Genomic DNA, 18,901 nt, shown 5'->3' on the forward strand with positions numbered 1-18,901 from the left:
TCCAGACACTGTCCCCTGGAGGACAAGATCACCACCAGTTTAAAACCACTGGGTTTAGGGGAGACTGGCAGGAGAGACAACACAGTCAAGGTGAGGGCGAAACTGGCCAAGACAGAGCCCTAAGGAGGAAGGTGGAAAGAGTGAAGACAGGGAATGTGTCCGTGGGATGGGTAACTACAATGGGATGTTCCCCAAGACTCCCCAAAGATGCTATTTAGACAAGGCAGGAAGGCTTACGACAACTCCTTCAGGGAAGACTCGGGCATCTCCGAGGGCCCCTGCAGACTTTTCACCTCAACACCAGAGAGATCATTGTCCCCCAGGCTGAGGAAGCGCACACTCGAGTTCTTGCTGAGCTCCAGAAAGAGATGACGACAGGCTAGAGGGGTGAGGCCACAGGATTCCAACCTACCAGAGAGGCCCCAACACAGGGAGTTACTCCCGGAGAAGAGGGATCTTCATTTGGAGTCCCCCTTGCTTCACAACCAAAAGCCAATTTCTCCTTGTTCTTCACCCTTTCTCCTGGCAGGATGGTCTCCAAGTCAGTGCTACTCAGAGTGTGGTCCAAGGTCCAGCGCCACTTTGGAGCCTGTTAGAAATGCTGCCAACCCCCACCACCCACCCAGAAGCCCTGCTGGGGCTCAGGGGGTGGGTTCCAGGCCCCTGCCTTTTAATGCACCCCCTCAGGTGGCTCTGGCAGGCAAGAATTTTGCAAAGCACTGCTCTGTACCCATGCGCGTTCCCTTTGCTCATCTTTCTCTACAGCCTTTCGCTGCCGTGCTGAGTCCCATCCTCCCAATGCAGCCCTGAACTGTGGGGTGACCTTGGGGACCAAGCCAGAAAACCAGAGACTTACCACAGATACTGGATGTTGCAGGCTGAGTGCCTCAAGGTTTTAAAGATCATCGTGGACACGGGAATTCCCAGGTTGTTCGAGCTCAAGTTCAAGTGTGTCAGCCTGTGGTTACCATACAGGACAAGGACAAGTTCCTTCAGAATCCTCACAGGAGTTATTGATTTGCACCTGGGGAAGAGAGGCGGGGAGGAGGGTAGCCTCATGGAGGGGAGTGCTTCCTCATCTCGCTTTTCTACCACACCCATGCATATGCATGCTTGCACACACACACACATGTGCATATGCACACCCTCCCTCAAGGACATGCATATACAAGAGGAATCCAAAACCTGATTTGGATTCATCCAAATTTGGATACATCCAAAGCACAGTTGGATGTATTAAATCAGAAATCAACCCCCCACTCTTCCTTGGGGTGGGTGTCCCCCACACCAACCCAGTACTGCCTAGTGAGAACACATCTCTCCTCTTGTTTTCTCTTAAATTTATTTCTCCTCATCTTTAGTACTAAGTGAGAAGACCAAGAGCGAGGGAAAGGGGGAAGGATGAAAAAGCAGATCATCAAGCAGGATGTTTAAGGCTGCCTCCCAGGTGTTGGAGCCAGCGCCCTCAGGTTTGAGGGGAGTCATTACTGCCAAATCCTTGCCTCTTAACTCACTGAGTCAACACATGCTTCTGATCCTCAGACCTTGAGGTAAGCACCGAATTGCAGAGGGACAGCAGGACAGAATCAGTTGGCCTGAACTCGAGAGCATCCAACCCAACACCTTCTCCAACAAGAGCCACTCACTCTGTCCTTGGTCAGGTAGCTCTTCCCTGGCTCCCCCTTCAAGAGCCACCTCCATTCTTCGCCACCTTCAAGCCAGATTTAAGGCCCTGTGATCTCTACTTACATCATGTGAGAGAGGCTTCAGTCCAGAATGATGCTTCAGCTCCACAACTCGGTCTTTACTCAAGTATCTTTTATTTTATTTTTTTTACTCAAATACCTTTTAGATAGGGTGTGAAAGAGGAGGCTTGGCATTTTTAGATAGAAGAAGGACCTCTCCTGAGTCCCTGAACAGATTTCCCCCTGCTTTGGGAGAGGTCACGGTCTCCTACACTACTCTTATCATTTACGTCTGTTTCTCCAACACTGTGAGCTCCAGGAAGGCAGGAATTATCTGTTCTGTTCACTGCTATAACCTCATAACAGAGAAGAGATGCTAGGTATTCACTGAATGAACAAATGCTTCACTGCAAACTATCCACCTTTCCTTAAGACACAACACTTCACCTAGACTCCACATGAACTCTGGCTCTCCTCAAGCGCTTGGTCTCCACCACATCCTACAAGTCTTCTACTCCTTCATATCCAGCTCAAGACAGCAGCGTCATGCAGAGGTCTTATGGAAAAACTAGTTGGCCTACGCGTTTCTCTCGTGCAAGACCACACACAGCAGGGTGTTGGGTCTTTGCCCAAGGAGCAGTTTTGCTCATAAAGGGCACTTGTTTTATTCTCCCAAGCACCTGAACTTACTTTCTGGAAAACAGACACTCAATGCAATAATCCCAAGGAAGACATTGGATTATCTTCCGATGGAATTTTTCACACTGTGAGGGTCTCACACTTACGTCAGTTTTTGGAGTTTGCACCTTGGATTTCTCAGTTCGTAACAGAGTTTCTTCATTGAAAAAGCATTAAGCTTGCTGTTACTGAAGTCCAGCTCAGTCAGATTCCCATTGGAAAACACGGAGCAAACATCCTGCCACTGACGTATCTTGAAATGTGGCCTTGTCCTTTACGAGGGAGGCAAAGAAGGGTTACTAGAGTAAGTGATCTTCAACCAACACCCAGAGTGTGGTCTACTGGAGATGCAAACAGACTCAGTCAAAGTGCAGGAATTTACTGGAGTTCAGGGCAGGAAAATTGTGACCCCCGGAAGCATAGCTCTCAAAGTCCCAGATGGTTTATTCCAACAATCCTCAACCACTCTTTTTGGAGGAAGGCAACCATGTGAGGTGAGGTGGCCATTGGATACTCCTTATGAGTTCAGACTTTAAGTCAAAAGGACCTAAGATAAATTCAGAGCTGTGTCACCTATGATATGATTTAATCTCTGTGCTCCAATTTTCTCTCCCTCAATGTAGATAATAAAACTTACCCTAATAGAATTTTGTGATTAAAAAAAAAGGGGGGGTGCCTGGGTGGCTCGGTTGGTTAAGAATCTCTTTTTTAATTTATTTTTTAAAATTTATATCCAAGTTAGTTAGCACATAGTGCAACAATGATTTCAGTAGATTCCTTAATGCCCTTTCTTATTTAGCCCATCCCTCCTCCTCCAACCCCTCCAGTAACCCTCTGTTTGTTCTCTGTATTTAAGTCTCTTATGTTTTGTCCCCGTTTTTATATTATTTTTACTTCCCTTCCCTTGTGTTCATCTGTTCTGTGTCTTAAATTCCTATGATTGAAGGCATATGATATTTGTCTTTCTCTAATTTCGCGTAGCAAATACCCTCCAGTTCCACCCACGTAGCATAGGACTCTTAATTTTGGCTCAGGCCATGATCTCCCAGTTTGTGAGTTGGAGCCCCATGTGGGGCTTTGCACTGACAGCACAGAGCCTGTTTGGGATGGATGGTCTCTCCCTCTCTCTCAAAAATAAACTTTAAAAAAAAAAAATCTAAAAAAAAACTCTCATGTGATATTTAGAACTTAGGATAATTGGAATTCTAACTCTTTAGTATTTTCTTACTGCAGTAGGCTCTCAATGTTTATAAGAGTAAAAGAGCATTCAAGTCATGAATTAAACTTCTTATCTTAGATGAAGAAAGTATAAACAAAGAACACATTATAGCACCTGAAGGATATAAAGTTCTACACGCGGAGCCCAGAATTATTACAGTGTTGGTTAGAGTAGTTGTTCCAATCTTAGTGTATTTGTATTTGTATGTGTACATGTGCCCGTGTATTTGTGTTTAACATCCCGGTTAATTCTGATCTATAATTAAAAACCACTGAGGAAAGACAAAAAGAAGCTGTGCTGTAGGGAAGCACAGACTAACCTTGACACCAGAAGATATGTTTGGTCAACCATAACCACTGACAACCCAAAAACACATCCCCAGTTTTTCATGGAAGAACTTGGACAGAGCCTGGAAAGAAGAAATCTGGGAGGGGAAACAGTTTTGCATTACTCACTCCAGAGTTTCCAAGTTGAAAGTCAGTTCCGTCTGAGGGATAGCACTGCTGACAGAAAGCCTTAGCTTACTTAGCCTTTGACAGTGTTTTAGGCAAAACGAAGACACTTGGAGTTGTAGACTCCCAAAGATATCGACGTCAGCTTCAAGGAGATGACTCAAAATCTGCCTTACAAAGTTTTCCTCCCGAGTCTCGTATAAGCACTCAAAGAAGTGTAGGAATTCAAAACAGCTGGAGACGAGGTCATAGCTTTCTAATTCATCTGCCCATTCCAGTAATTCATCCGTTGTCCTAGGACTCATTTTACAACGCAAAGTATCTTCCAGTTCTTCTGCGAGGTTTCTTTTTAAAAGGCCAAAGAAAAACAGAGCCATCTGGTTCCAGTAGAAGTTTGTGTCAGCCAAAGCATCGTTCAGAAGCACCTTCATCTCCTGGTGCTTTGGAGGACCACCAATGGATCCTCTCACCCCCCTGAGCACATAGAACATGGCTCCCAAAAACACCTGGAAACTCTGGTGAGTGAAAGTAACACAATCTTCACAGTCGCTGACCTTTCGAAGAATATTCAACCTGAGGAGAGAACCAATGACAGGTGCTTCCAGGTGCCTGTGTTTGAGGTCCTTCTTTGCAAATGTGAACTTCCAAAACCACATCCCCTCTGCAGCCAGAGAGCACAGGGCTCTCCATTGATCTGGCCAGCTCTGGTCTGACAAACTCACCTCTGCTGTGTCAAGCAAGCTGGAGAAAAAATAGACATACAGGCTGGTGGTGGTCTGGGTGCTTAGCTGGAAGTGAGGATTTCTCGCCATTTGCCGCTTCAGGCAGGAACACACGGTCCAGCACACCATGGGGGCAGAGCAGAAGTGAAAGAGAGATTCATTCTTTCTTACCCAATGCAAGATTTTCTTAGCTTTGTTTTGGTCACCAAAGTACCTGATGAAATACTCCTCCCGGTCTCCTTCTGTGAACCCTACGATTTGTACAAACCATGGATTCAGTAACAACTTTTTAAGATCGGTGGTTCTATACTCCTTGGTCGTGATCAGTAAGGTAGCCAGGGGAACCAACTCTTTCTTCAACAAGTAGAACAGGATTCTGTTGACTGGGAGTTGCTGGTACCAGTCTTTACATGGTGGACTCTCGTCCAAAGTGGAGGGCACGTCCATTTCTTCAAAGCCATCGATGACAAACAGGAGGCTCTCAGGGCGACTCATGAGAGCTTCAATGGGGGCCTGGGAGTCAGGCCAGTCCCAGGAAAGCAGGCCAGCTAATGTGGTATCCTTCATGTCTCTAACTTTATGGCAACTGATAAAGAAAACATAGGAGAATCTCTGATGAAAGAGAAAGCCCTCTGCCCAATGCAGCACAACCTTCATTGCCAGGGTGGTCTTCCCGACCCCAGCTAGACCCTCTAAGACGATCGTCTGTGGCTGGGCTCCAGTCCTGTTAGGATACAGGAGGCTCTTCAGTCCTTCATGTTCCTTTTCAGTCACATTGCGCAGGTATATATGGTCTTCAGGCCAAGGGATGTTGTCCCACATCATCAGAATTTTAGCCTTCATTCTCTCTCTGTATCTTCTTCTGTGGTCTAAAAACAGAGAAGTGAGGCAAAACACAACACAATGATCAGAAGGAGGTTCAGACTCAGGAATACTAAGTCCTTATATAAAGCCTTGGACAAGACAAACAAGTTCTGCCTTTGAGAGTCTAACTTTTGGAGGAGGGCCATGTGGTGATTGAGAGGAGCCAAGGTAGAAGTAAATAGTTTAAGGATATACACAAATAAAAAAAAAACACAAGAGGACACAAGAGAGACTGAGAATGCCCTCTGAGGTGGGGAAGGGATCTGCAGAGGCTTCTGGATGAGAGTTAGTGCCATAATCGTGAGAAGCCACCAGTCCAAGATGTAGAAGGAGAGGTTGCCAGGCAGAGTGAAAAGCTACCGCAAACACCTTCAGACAGGAAGAACATTCTAGAACACAGCAAGAGGCCCAATAGATGAGCTCAATTCTTGGGAGGGGCTGGTCATGAGTATCTTCATTCTAAAGGCCCAGAGATTGTCTACATTTTTCAAAGGTCACTGTTGTTTGGAGAGGGGATTATGGTGCAAGAAACCCACTCATGAAGCTACTTCGATCGTCTAAGTGAAAGTCGGCAGGTTTGGTCAAACATAGCCATTGATAACCTAACAGCAACAACAGGTCTCTGGTTCCCTGTGGAAGCACTTGGCACAGCCTGTGAAGAACTAAAGCATATGTATATAAAATGAATGGGGTGGGGTGGGGGGCACCTGGGTGGCTCAGTTGGTTGAGCACCACACTTCAGGTCAAGTCATGATCTCACAGTTTGTGAGTTCGAGTCCCGTGTCAGGCTCTGTGCTGACAGCTCAGAGCCTGGAGCCTGCTTTGGATTCTGTGTCTCCCTCTCTCTCTCTGCCCCTCCCCTGCTCACACTCCATGTCTCTCTCTCTAAAATAAACATTTAAAAAAAATTTTTTAAATAAAATAAAATGAATGGATCCAGGGTATATCTGGAGAGTAGAGCCAACAGCATTACCAATGGATTTCTCACGTGGGGGTGGGGACTGCTAAGGAAAATAGTTGTACCTGAATTCTATGTTTGTGGCTTAATTAGCTCAGTGGAGGAAGATTCCATTTACTATATGCACACACATGTTCCTGGTGGAAAGAACACAGAGTAGGAATACCAAAGGCCCACCTTCGCATTTTCTTCAAGATTTAGAATACTTAGGACTGCGATGCTCTGTGGACACTCCACTTCTTTGAACCTCGGTTCCCTTGGTAGGAGTTCAAAGTAAGCAATAAAGAATGGAAAAACATTTTTCTTTCCCCCATCAGAAGGGAAAGGTCATCTTCCGGAGGTAGGGCAGAGAGAGAGAATCCCAAGCAGGCTCCACACTGTCAGTGGAGAGCCCAATGCAGGGCTGGAACTCATGAACTGTGAGATCATGACCTGAGCCGAGATCGAGACTGATGCTTACCCGACTGAGGCACCCAGGTGCCCCATAAACACATAGTTTCTAAGTTGGTTACCTTTGCAGAATTGGTTATATAGGAAAAAATTTAGAATATTAAGCACTCTGTACCATTTATATTTGTTTGTATAACCACTTTACTCAAACCAGAAAACAAATCTAGGAACCAAAAACTTCCCCAAAAGTTGTAAAAAATATATTTTAAAAGATATTACATCTATTTTATTTTTTTAAGTTTATTTGTTTTGAGGAGAGAGAGAGAGAGAGAGAGAGAGAGAGAGAGAGAGAGAGAGAGAATCCCAAGCAGGCTCCACACCACCAGCACGGAGCCAGATGTGGGGCTCGAACTCACAAAACATGAGATCACAACCTGAGCCAAAATCAAGAGCCGGATGCTTAACAAACTAAGCCACCCAAGCATCCCATACTACATCTATTTTAAAAAGACACCAATAAGGGGAAATAGAGTTAAGAGTTTTGACATTAAAAATATTGATGGAGCACCTCGAAGGCTCAGTCAGTTGAGCATCTGACTTCAGCTCAGGTCATGATCTCCAGGTTCATAAGCTCGAGCCCCACATTAGGCTCTGTGCTGACAGTGCAGAGCCTGCTTCAGATCCTCTGTCCTCCTCTCTCTTCCCCGCCCCTGCTTGTGCTCAAAAATAAATAAAACGTTAAAAAAATATTATTGATGAAATAGATTTCATGGAAGGTATGATAGAAAGTTGAAGTAATCTTTCAGATGAGTTTAACAAGAACAAAGATAGTTGCTTGAGATTAAAACGTTACATTTGGAGGATGCGCAAAATAGGTAAAGGAGTGGGGGATATAACAGGCAGAGCACAGGGAATAAAGTCAATGGTAATAAAGATGTATTCGGACAGATGGTAGCTACTCTTGTGAACACAGGATAATGTATAAACTTGTCGAATCACTATGCTGTACATCTGAAACTCATGTAACATTGTGCGTCAACTACACTTAAGTAAAAAAACAGTAAAATGAGTTTTGTTTTAAAAAGTTACCATCTAAAGGTTACTCCCAGGAAACACAACACCTAATTAGAGTTTCAGAAAAAGAACAGAGAAGGAACAACTAATGTCAAAGAGCTAACTCAAGAATATTTGAGAGAAGAGCACAGGTTTTTTTACATTTACATGTCCTGCTTGGTATCCAATCCAATTGAGGGGATAAGAACCCAAAACCTAGGGGTGGCTCAGTCGGTTGGGCATCCGACTTCGGCTCGGGTCATGATCTCGCAGTCTGTGAGTTCGAGCCCCGCATCAGGCTCTGGGCTGACAGCTCAGAGCCTGGAACCTGTTTCGGATTCTGTGTCTCCCTCTCTCTCTGACCCTCCTCTGCTCATGCTCTCTGTCTCAAAAATAAATAAATATTAAAAAAAAAAAAAGAACCCAAAACCTAGTTACCCCATGACATTTCAGAACACAGGGATGGAGGACGCCCTAAGCTTTCATAGTGTAAAAGATACGTCATATATAAACAATGTAAAAAAAAAAATAAAGATTTATCAACAGTGGACACTAGAGGACATTGGAACACCAGAAACACAGAGAGAAAGGCTCTTGAACTGGACAATTACACCCAAGCAATTCATCAAGTAGCGTACTAGAGAAAATTTCCAATCAGGCAAACTCTCAAAGATATTACCTCATACGGACTTTTCTAAGTTATTATAAAATGGGTCCCCTGGAATAGCCATGAGAAAGACAGATGTGGAACCCAGGGAAAAGGGGATGGCACCTTTTGAGAATAGAAAATGGAAACGGAGATTAAATGAAGTCCCAGGATGGGAGGTAGGTGCTAGTGGATACAGACTAGGGAAAGATGGACGGCTTCAGGAATTGTCTAGAAATGGTGATGACGCAGCTGATGGGTTCCTTGTTACATCCGATTGCATTATACTCCCCAAAGAATTCGGGGATGATTATAATAATTGCATGGAAAGTTTAAAAAGGAATTATTAGCTCAAACAAAAACAGGAAATGGTTCTCTCCAAAAGCTATGTGTAATGGGATGAACCGTGTCTCTCTCTCGCTCTCGCTCTCTCTCTCTCTCTCTCTCTCTCACACACACACACACACACACACACACACACACACACACACACACACACAGCTATGTCTACATCCTAATCCCTAGAACCTATGTGGCAAATGTGATTAAGAACCTTGAGGGGCGCCTGGGTGGCTCAGTCGGTTAAGCGTCCGACTTTGGCTCAGGTCATGATCTCATGGTCCATGAGTTCAAGCCCCGCGTTGAGCTCTGTGCTGACAGCTTGGAGCCTGGAGCCTGCTTCGGATTCTGTGTCTCCCTCTCTCTCTGACCCTCCCCCGTTTATGCTCTCTGTCTCAAAAATAAATAAATATTTAAAAAAGAACAACAACTTTGAGGGGAGGAATTTATCCTGGATGGCCCTAAATGCAATCAAATGTATTCTCACAAGAGACAGAGAGATTTGTGACACAAAAGAGGAGGTGGCCATGTGCCCACAGAGGCAGAGATTGGTGGGATGCAGCCCCAAGCCCAGGAATGCCACCAGAAGCTGGATAAACAAAGATGGATGGTCCCCTCAAGGTGCCCTGGTGACACCTTGATTTTGGACTAATCCAGAACCGTGAGGGAGTTAACTTCCGTTACTTAAGCCACCCAGTTTGTGAAAATTTATTACGGCAGCTCTGAAAGACAAATACAGCACATGATCCTGATGGATTATGTGGCTCAGCATTGGTTTATATCCCCAACACTGAGAATCTTTTCCTCCACAAAAGTAAGTAATTGGAGAAGGGAGATATTTACCTACCATGATAATTGATTGAAAAACTAAGAGATTGCAGTGTATGTTAATCCTGTTTGAGCAGAGAAATAATGAAAGTGGCAACCCAGAGTGGCAGGGGGTGGCTTCTACAGAATAGAACTCAAGTGATGTAATGAGAAACGTCAACCTTTTGCCCAAGTTTTAAGTTTCCATGATTCTTTCTGGATCATATACTGGTACATCTATTTGGTAAAACCTCGCCTGTTCCTTAACTGTGTATATTACTTTTTCAACATCGAAGTCTCCCACAATCAATGGGTACAAAACGAAACAAAACAAAACAAAACACAGTTACCTATTAATGAAAAGTCCAGAAACAGACACTGGTATCTAAGAACTGGAGAGCGGAGTCAGAGAAGTTATCCAGTTTATGCTAACTTATCATTCAATCAACAGCAGTGGGGGCGCCTGGGTGGTTCAGTTGGTTGAGCATCCAACCCTTGATCTCAGCTCAGGTCATGGTCTTACAGTTCATGACATCAGACTCCGTGCTGACAGTGTAGAACCTGCGTGGGATTCTCCCTCCTCTCTCTCTCTCTCTGCCCCTCCCCTGCTCATGCACACTCTCTTTCTCTCAAAATATATAAACAAACATGAGGGGGAAAAAAAGCAGTAGTGGAAGACGAGGTTGGGAGGGGTGAATTTCTCGCATGTTGTAAAGTGATGAACAATTGAGAGAAGGTGGCAATTATAGACCCAGTAAAATGGATGCCCCATCAAGCAATTTGTCCATCATCACCACCAAGTAGCATACAAACCTTTTTCTTCTTCTGGCACCTCTGGTTCTTCTTGGCTTGGATCTTGGGATCCTTGTGTCTGTGCTAGCTCTGCAATAAACAGTGATGGTGGGATATTGAGATACCCAGGCTGTAAATGACCAGTGACAGATGCTCTCTCCACAGGGCCAACTGGTAAGCCTGGGACTGAAGAGACCAAAGGAATCTCATCCTCCAGCTCCATCCACTCAAGTACTTTGGACGCAGCCATCCCCTGTCAGGAATGCTGTCCTCCCCACACCCACATGGATCACTACCTCACCTGAGTTTTTGCTCAAATTTTAGCTCAACAGTGCTGGACAGTCCTGATTAGTACTGCAACTGATCTCTACAGCCCACACCCGAGGCTCTCCTCCTTCACCTTTCTCTCTTCCAATTTCGTCAACTCCTAACATGCCGTGTGGTCTACACATTTCTCATATTCAGAACCTCTCTCCCCACCTCCCCCACTGGAGGGACACGGGTGGCTAGCCTCTGTTCACTGATTTATCCCAAGTATGTAGAACAAGACCCAGCACAGAAAAGCCACTCCAATATTTCTGGATACCAGAGTACTACAGAAATAAAAGTACCAAGGGGTGCCTGGCTGGCTCAGTCAGTAGACCATGTGACTCCTAATCTCAGCCCCACATTGTAGCTTGAGTTCAAGCCCCACATTGGGCATGGAACCTACTTTAAAAAAAAAAAGAATTCTAGTGTTTTCAAATATTAAAAATGTAGGGGCACCTGGTGGCTCAGTCAGTTAAACATCTGAGTTTGGCTCAGGTCATGATCTTGCAGTTCATGAGTTCAAGCCCCACATAGGGCTCTGTGCTGACAGCTCAGAGCCTGGATCCTGCTTCAGATTCTGTGTCTCCCGTTCTCTCTGCCCCTCCCCTGCTCACACTCTCTCTCAAAAATAAACATTAAAAAATGTAATATAAACTGGTATCCTGACTGCTTCTATGTACGATCATTAACTATACCAAATTCTTAAAAGCTTTCTATTGATTAAATATTGTTAAGAAAAAAAGACACAAAGAATTGGGTTTTAACCTAAACCTCCCTCCATGGGTTTCACAAAACCACTCTGAATGCCCCATTCCTCATGAGCTAAAGGGCCCTTCTGTGTCTAAGTCACACAGTAGTAATTCAGATTCCATTGCCCGGTGCTTAGTTATGAGCCAATGCCCTGAAAAGGATGTGGCTCTACAGAGAACATGGATCTAATATTTATAATTCCATTGGTTGTCAAGGTTTGCAGGACTTGGTCTGGGTAGCCAGCTGGGTCCTGGCTTCCTCCTCATGCTCCCATGTTGCTTTGAAGAACCACGACCCATCACTCTCCACCAAGGAGGTCTTGGCCAAAAAAGTCCCAGTTCTGTGGAGCCCCATAGAGCCTGCCTGCAGGGTCTGTCCAGGGTTAGACCAGCTCTCCTAGCAACGGGAACCTGAATTTGAGTCTCAAGGAGCATAGCTCAGTAGTCTGAGATCATCCCTCACCACTGGTTCCATTTATTTGTACACCAACTACATGACATATTGCCCTTCTTCTCTTGCACATAAACCCAGTGATGGAATCCTTGTAGGTTATAGCTTTGCTGCCACAATCTATATTTTGACACATTAAATTCAAGGCTCTAGATCTTGCTGGGGCCACCTGTCAAAAGAGGCAGGCTCTTCCAAGAAAACAGCCTAGAATTTGAGTCCAATTCCTTTGTATAAAGAAAACACACACACACACACACACACACACACACACACACACACACACACACCCATTTGACTTCCTTTTGTCTCTCTAGGAAAGCCTGTTGTACTACAGATTCACCTACCCAAAATCTGTTGAGATGGTCTTGGGTAGGACAGAAGGGATGTTCAGGGAGAGGGCAAAGATATTCCTGGTTCTGATACTGCCCATCCAGCATCGTCCTCAAAACTAGGACCTAGGGGCACCTGGGTGGCTCAGTCCGTTAAGCGGCCGACTTGGGCTCAGGTCATGATTTCATGGTCCATGAGTTCGAGCCCCGCATCCGGCTCTGTGCTGACAGCTCAGAGCCTGGAGCCTGTTTCAGATTCTGTGTCTCCCTCTCTCTGACCCTCCCCCGTTCATGCTCGGTCTCTGTCTCAAAAATAAATAAACGTTAAAAAAAATTAAAAAAAAAAAAACCTAGGACCTGGAATCTAGAAAAAACTACCCCAAAGATAAACAGATGTGGGAGAACTTTCTCTGAGCCCAGTGCCTTCTAAGAATCTCATCCTAGAAACTCAGAGGTGGGTACAGTTGGCCTGGTTTTCTCTTTATATATGTTTATTTTTAAATATAAAATTTATTGTCAAATTGGTTTCCATACAACACCCAGTGCTCCTCCCAACAGGTGCCCTCCTCCATGCCCATCACCCTCCCTCCCACTCCCCATCAACCCTGTTTATTCTCAGTTTTTAACAGTCTCTTATGGTTTGGCTGTCTCCCTCTCTTTTTTTTTCCCTTCCCCTCCCCCATGGTCTTCTGTTAAGGATCCACGTAGATCTACCCTATGACCCAGCAATAGCACTGCTAGTAATTTACCCAAGGGATACAGGAGTGCTGACGCATAGGGGCACTTGTACTCCAATGTTTATAGCATCACTTTCAACAATAGCCAAGTTATGGAAAGAGCCTAAATGTCCATCAACTGATGAATGGATAAAGAAATTGTGGTTTATATACACAGTGGAGTACTACGTGGCAATAAGAATGAAATATGGCCCTTTGTAGCAACGTGATGGAACTGGAGAGTGTTATGCTAAGTGAAATAAGTCATACAGAGAAAGACAGATGCCATATGTTTTCACTCTTATGTGGGGTCTGGTTTTCAAGAAGAGAGAACAGGGGCCCAGTGGTAACTAATTTGCCCAGGGTTATAGTTGCTTACGTGGACCAGTCTTTGAACCCAGGCAATCTGACTCTAGAACCTGAGCTCCTAAACCCAGAGCCCCCAAAAGACAGGACACATGTGTGTGCCCGTCAACACAGAGGCATTCACATACTCCTAGTCCACAGCATCGTTCAAGCACAGAGACCTTGTTATGCTGTAGTTCCTAGAAGAGGGAGCCAAGGGGCAGTAGAAGCTATCCTGGCCCACAGGACCTTTCATTGTCTCCCACGTTGCTGGATGTGGTCTAGGGCTTTTCCCTGCTGCAGACATATCCTCCACACCCCATTGGAAGGCCAAGTGGGACCGAAAGAAGGACCAGGAAGAAGGGGTCCCTTCTTCATGCCAGGTCTGGCTCTACAGCCTTCACACAGGACCAGTGACCAGAAAGGAGATCCTTCCTTTAAGGGCGTCCTCCTCTGTGCAAATGCCTCCCTTTGGGGTTTCCAGTCTACAACAGGATTTAAGGAGACAAGGTCCCATCCTCTAGCTCTCTGCTCTACACCTGCCTATTCTAGACAAGACTAAATGAGGGATTTTAAATGAAGGGGGAGGTGGGAGGAGGGGCAGGTATGGACAGGGAAACCTAGTCCCACCCCATCCTCCTGCTCACCGAAGATACAGAGCCTGAATTTCCAGGCTCAGGATGTCCAATGCCAAAAGCTCAGAGACAGAAGACATCATGTTGCCAGCTCCCATCCCTACTCCTGAGAACCCATGCTCTCGTTGTGGGTCAAGAGAAGCAGTGTATGGTCAGGCACAGAGCCTCTGAGACCCGCTACCTGGGTTCAAGTCACCAGCTCTGTGACCTTGGGCAACTCACTTGAGCTCTGGGCCTGTTGCCTGTCTATAAAACTGGAATGACAGTTGTTACCACACTCCTTAGAAGGAAGTCCTAAGTACAAATTCACAGGAGGCATTGGGGTCAATGCCTGGCTCATAACGAGTACTGGCAAACGTCAGGATTATTTTTTTTTTTTTAATGTTTAGAGAAAGAGAGAGGAAGGAGGGTAGGGGCAGAGAGGGAGAGAAAGAGAATCCCAAGTAGGCTTCATGCTGTCAGCAAAGAGTCCAATGTGGGGCTCGATCCCACCAACCAGGAGATCATGACCTGAGCCAAGATCAAGAGTCAGACGGACACCCAACTGACTGAGTGACCCAGGCGCCCCAGTAATTTTGGTTTTTTGTTTTTGTTTTGTTTTTTTTTTTTTTACAGGTCTCAGAGGCAGCCAGGTCTGCCATCAAGAACTCTTAAGACTCACCGCAGAGAGAAAACTGGATAAAAACCACACGGGTTTTTATTTTCATAGGAAAATGAGATCAGGAATACATTCATTAAAAAAAAAAGAAACAAACAAAAACAGCACAGTTTTACACTTGCTAACTAGTTATGAAACACATCACAACTATTATAAATACTGCAGGATACAATGCCACACTAGGTAGCTAGCTAGCTACTGCAACACCACCATAAACACAGCATGCACTGTAGGGGTGGGGGAGCCTGACGTTTGCTTGCAGGTGTGGGAAGTGTTGTAGTTTGTGAGGTTTTGTGAAGTGGAAAGAGTGTGATCTGAAATCAGGCAGTAAGATGGGAAAAAAATGAAATCTTGCCATTTGCAGCAATGGGGATGGAACTGGGGGGTATTATGCTGAGTGAAATAAGTCAGGCAGAGAAAGACGGATACCATATGTTTTCACTCATACGTGGATCCTGAGAAACCTAACAGAAGACCATGGAGGGAGAAAGGGGTGGGGGGGAAGTTACTGAGAGGGAGGGAGGCAAACCTTAAGAGACTTTTGGATACTGAGAACTGAGGGTTGATGGGAGTGGGGGAGGGGGGAAAGTGGGTGATGGGCATTGAGCAGAGCACCTGTTGGGAGGAGCACTGGGTGTTGTATGGAAACCAATTTGGCAATAAGTTGTATTTTAAAAAATGAAATCGGGCAGTAAGCGTGAGTCACATGTACCCAAAACTTAGGAAGCCGGTAGATACTTGAGGTGTGTATATGTGCATGTGCATTTGGTATATTGCTTCACAGCTCCACTCAGCTGGGTGCAGTTTTTTGTTTCATTTGCATGTACCTAGGGTTTTCCTTGCATAAAAAAAATATCTGCATACGCAAACGTGAAATGCCTGTTATGCTCAAATCACTGCCCAATACTACAGCAGCATGGGAACAAATTTATATTTTGAAAAGAAGGCTTGTGACACGACTGAGTGTGCCTCTCACTTTCCTCTTTTTGCTTCGGATCGTCAACTCCCGTTCCCTCCCAGGCTAGGGCTCCAAGTCTTTGTAGCTGTTATCCCTTTACCTGAAACTTTCATAGCCCAGCAGGGAGATTCTTTGTTACGGAATAGACTAGCACTTTGGCAGGATCCCATAAAAGTCCAGCAGCTCCCAGGAGCAGCAGGTCGATGCCCGTCTGCATCCCTGCCCCCATCTATCCATCCTTCCTACGGACCCACTCACCATTCATCATCGCTCGAACTTCTGTACACTGTGAAGTCAGGTTCATGTTGTCAAAGATGCTGAGGGTCACTTCCCAGATCTGCCTTTCTGAAAAGTATTCACTCAACAGACACAACAGGTTAGTGGGATCGATGGCTTTCAAGTTTGCCCAGGGTATCTGCTGGAAGTTCCCAAGCAGCAGCTGTGAGGACTGGAGGCAGATCTTGAATTCCTCCAGCTGAGGCTGATCCAGGCCCATCAGGTAGGACAGAAGCTTATTATAGGAACCATCGTCGACATAGATGTTCGCCGAGGAGGTCATCTTGCTGAACACGCAGGATTTCTAGCTCTGGCCAACAAGTGTTACATCCACAGCACAAACAGAACCTGTAGAGAAGAAAGGGAGTTGAAACCTTAAGCCAGGACTTGCACCTCCTCCAAAACTCATCGACACGCTTATTCTATCTTCTCCCAGGAGCACTTCCTGCTATCTGTGTTTGTGTACTTCTCTAGCTCTCCTCTGTAAGACCGTGCATGCCCTCTGGACAGAGATGTTGTCTGTTCTTGGCTGCGTGACCAGTGCCTAGAGCAGCACCTGGCACATGAGAAGGAATAAGCAATACCAAACACTTACTCCACACCGTGGTCGCTCACTCTCATTTCATTCTCTAAACCACCAGTGACACACAGGTACATCAATCAGCTCTATTTTATAAAAGAGAAAATGAAAGGACATCTTTGAATTGCTGTAAAAAGGGGTGCCTGGGTGGCTCAGTTGGTTAAGCATCCAAATTCAGCTCGGATCACAATCTCATGGCTTGTGAATTCAGGCCCTGGTTCGGGCTCTGGGCTGACAGCTCAGAGCCTAGAGCCTGCTTTGGATTCTGAGTCTCCCTCTCTCTCTTCACCTTCCCCACTTGTGCTCTTAGTCTCTCAAAATTAAATGAACATTTTTTAAAAAACTAAAAATAAAAAAAAATAAATTGCTGTGAAAAGAAATATACCGCCCACCTAGATTCTATGTCTCATGAAAATGTCCTTTACAAATGAAGGTAAAATACAGACTTAACTATAGAGAACACACTGATGGTCACCTGAAGGGAGGGGGTGAAGGATGAGGGAAATAAGTGATGGGGATGAAGGTGTGTACCTGTTGTAATGAGTACCAGGTGATGTATGAAGTGTTGAATCACTATATTGTGCACCTGAAACTAACACTACACTGTATGTTATCTTCTATTTTTAAAATATTTTTGAGCGAGAGAAAGAAAACACATGTGCATGGGGGAGGAGCAGAGAGAGAGGGAGACCGAGGATCTGAAGTGGGTTCTGCACTGAGAGCAGAGAGCCCAATGTGGGGCATGAAGCCTATTTAACACACACACACACACATACATACATACACACACACACACACACACACACACACACACACACACACACACTGGGACGCCTAGGTGGCTCAGATAGTTGAGTGTCCAACTTTAGTTCGGGTCATGATCTCACGGTTCATGGGTTCAAGCCCCACATTGGGGTCTGTGCTGACAGCTCAGAACCTGGAGCCTTCTTCGGATTCTGTGTCTCCCTCTCTCTGCCCACCCCCCCCCCCCATTCACTCTCTCTCAAAAATGAATAAAAATTTAAAAAATTAAAAACAAAAAGTACCAAGAAGATAGAGCAAAACCCCAATGTGCTGGCAACTACAGAAACATACATGGGATAAATAGTGACTCAAGAAAACTATGTCAAACTGGATAAAAATAAAAGGCACATGACAAGTGTCAGAGCACATAACATTTAAATTAATGTGAAAAAGTGCAGTGTGCACACCCTAACCATAAGGAAACAAGTTTAACGATAACATTACCTAAATACATTAAAGGCAAAATTATCACTGAATGCAGAGGACATTTTATAATAAGACCAGTCCAGCAGGAAGATAGAGCAGGTCTAAATATTTACATACCTGATAATATAGCTTCAAAATCCATAAAGCAAAAAGGGAAATAAAATAATTGGAGATTTCACCACAGATCTCCATCATAAGGGAATAGACAGGAAAAAAGCATAAGGTATAGAATATTTGAACATCATTAACCAACTTGACCTGATATGTATGTACAGAACACTGTCTCCAACAACTGTGGTAACAACATCCTACTTTTACTAATAGTCAGAACACTTCAAGAGGCATCTCACAGAGGAAGTTATCCAAATGACCCATGAATAGAACTCATCAGATAATTAAATACACAATGAGGTAATTCTAGACCCCAACTGGAGGAGCTAGAATGGTAAGGGCTGACTTCCAGTGTGGTCACTGACGTGAAGCCAGGACACCCACGTAAAAAGATACGGTCACTGTGGGGGCTGCCTGGGCGGCTCAGTCAGTTGAGTGTCTGACTCTTGATTTCAGCTCAGGTTTGTGGGATCGAGCCCCACAACGGGCTCTTTGCTTACGGTGTGGAACCTGGTTGGGATTCTCTCTCTGCCCCTCCCCTGCTCGCACTTCCTCTTGCTCTCAAAATAAATAAACTTTAAAAAAAAAAAAGAAAGAAAAACAAAAGATACAGCCATTGTGTACAACTGCCTGGTGACATGTCCCTGAGCTACATGCACACAGGTTCTTCAATTCCCCTTCCAGGCGCATGTCCTACAGACATGAACAAGAGTGTCTACAGAGGCTCTACTCGAGGGTTATCACACACTTGGAAGGAACCAAATGTCCACCAATGTGGGAATGTGTTACACGCATACAATGTCATTCTGTACAGCAATACATAAAACCACACGCACCTCTCACAATTATTACATGGAGAAGGGAACAGGTAACAAAAAGGTACACGCTGCATGATAACTTTTTTTAATGGTTTTTTGTTGTTTTTTGGGGGGTTTGGGGTTTTTTTTGT

General features: G+C 45.0%; 1 protein-coding gene across 5 annotated transcripts in view; it reads right to left on the reverse strand.

The window, feature by feature from the left end:
• The window catches only part of NLRP13 (NLR family pyrin domain containing 13), a 103,409-nt gene that overhangs the window by 14,884 nt on the left and 69,624 nt on the right, over window positions 1-18,901 (reverse strand). For 4 of the 5 annotated variants that reach the window (XR_008423384.1, XR_008423383.1, XM_019439156.2 and 1 more), the window contains exons 3-8: window positions 16,014-16,379; window positions 10,627-10,695; window positions 4,038-5,625; window positions 2,471-2,635; window positions 857-1,024; window positions 238-408 (exon numbers count right to left, since the gene is read on the reverse strand). Coding sequence is in view for 3 of the 5 variants with exons in the window: in XM_019439156.2 (XP_019294701.2) it covers window positions 238-408; window positions 857-1,024; window positions 2,471-2,635; window positions 4,038-5,625; window positions 10,627-10,695; window positions 16,014-16,314 (2,462 nt within the window). In the remaining 2 variants the exon portion in view is untranslated. The remainder of the gene's footprint in view (window positions 1-237; window positions 409-856; window positions 1,025-2,470; window positions 2,636-4,037; window positions 5,626-10,626; window positions 10,696-16,013; window positions 16,380-18,901) is intronic. The other variant, XM_019439159.2, reaches the window with a different exon arrangement.

Source organism: Panthera pardus, unplaced genomic scaffold (assembly GCF_024362965.1).
Source record: "Panthera pardus isolate Hobbes unplaced genomic scaffold, ASM2436296v1 HiC_scaffold_18, whole genome shotgun sequence".
Taxonomy (NCBI): domain Eukaryota; kingdom Metazoa; phylum Chordata; class Mammalia; order Carnivora; family Felidae; genus Panthera; species Panthera pardus.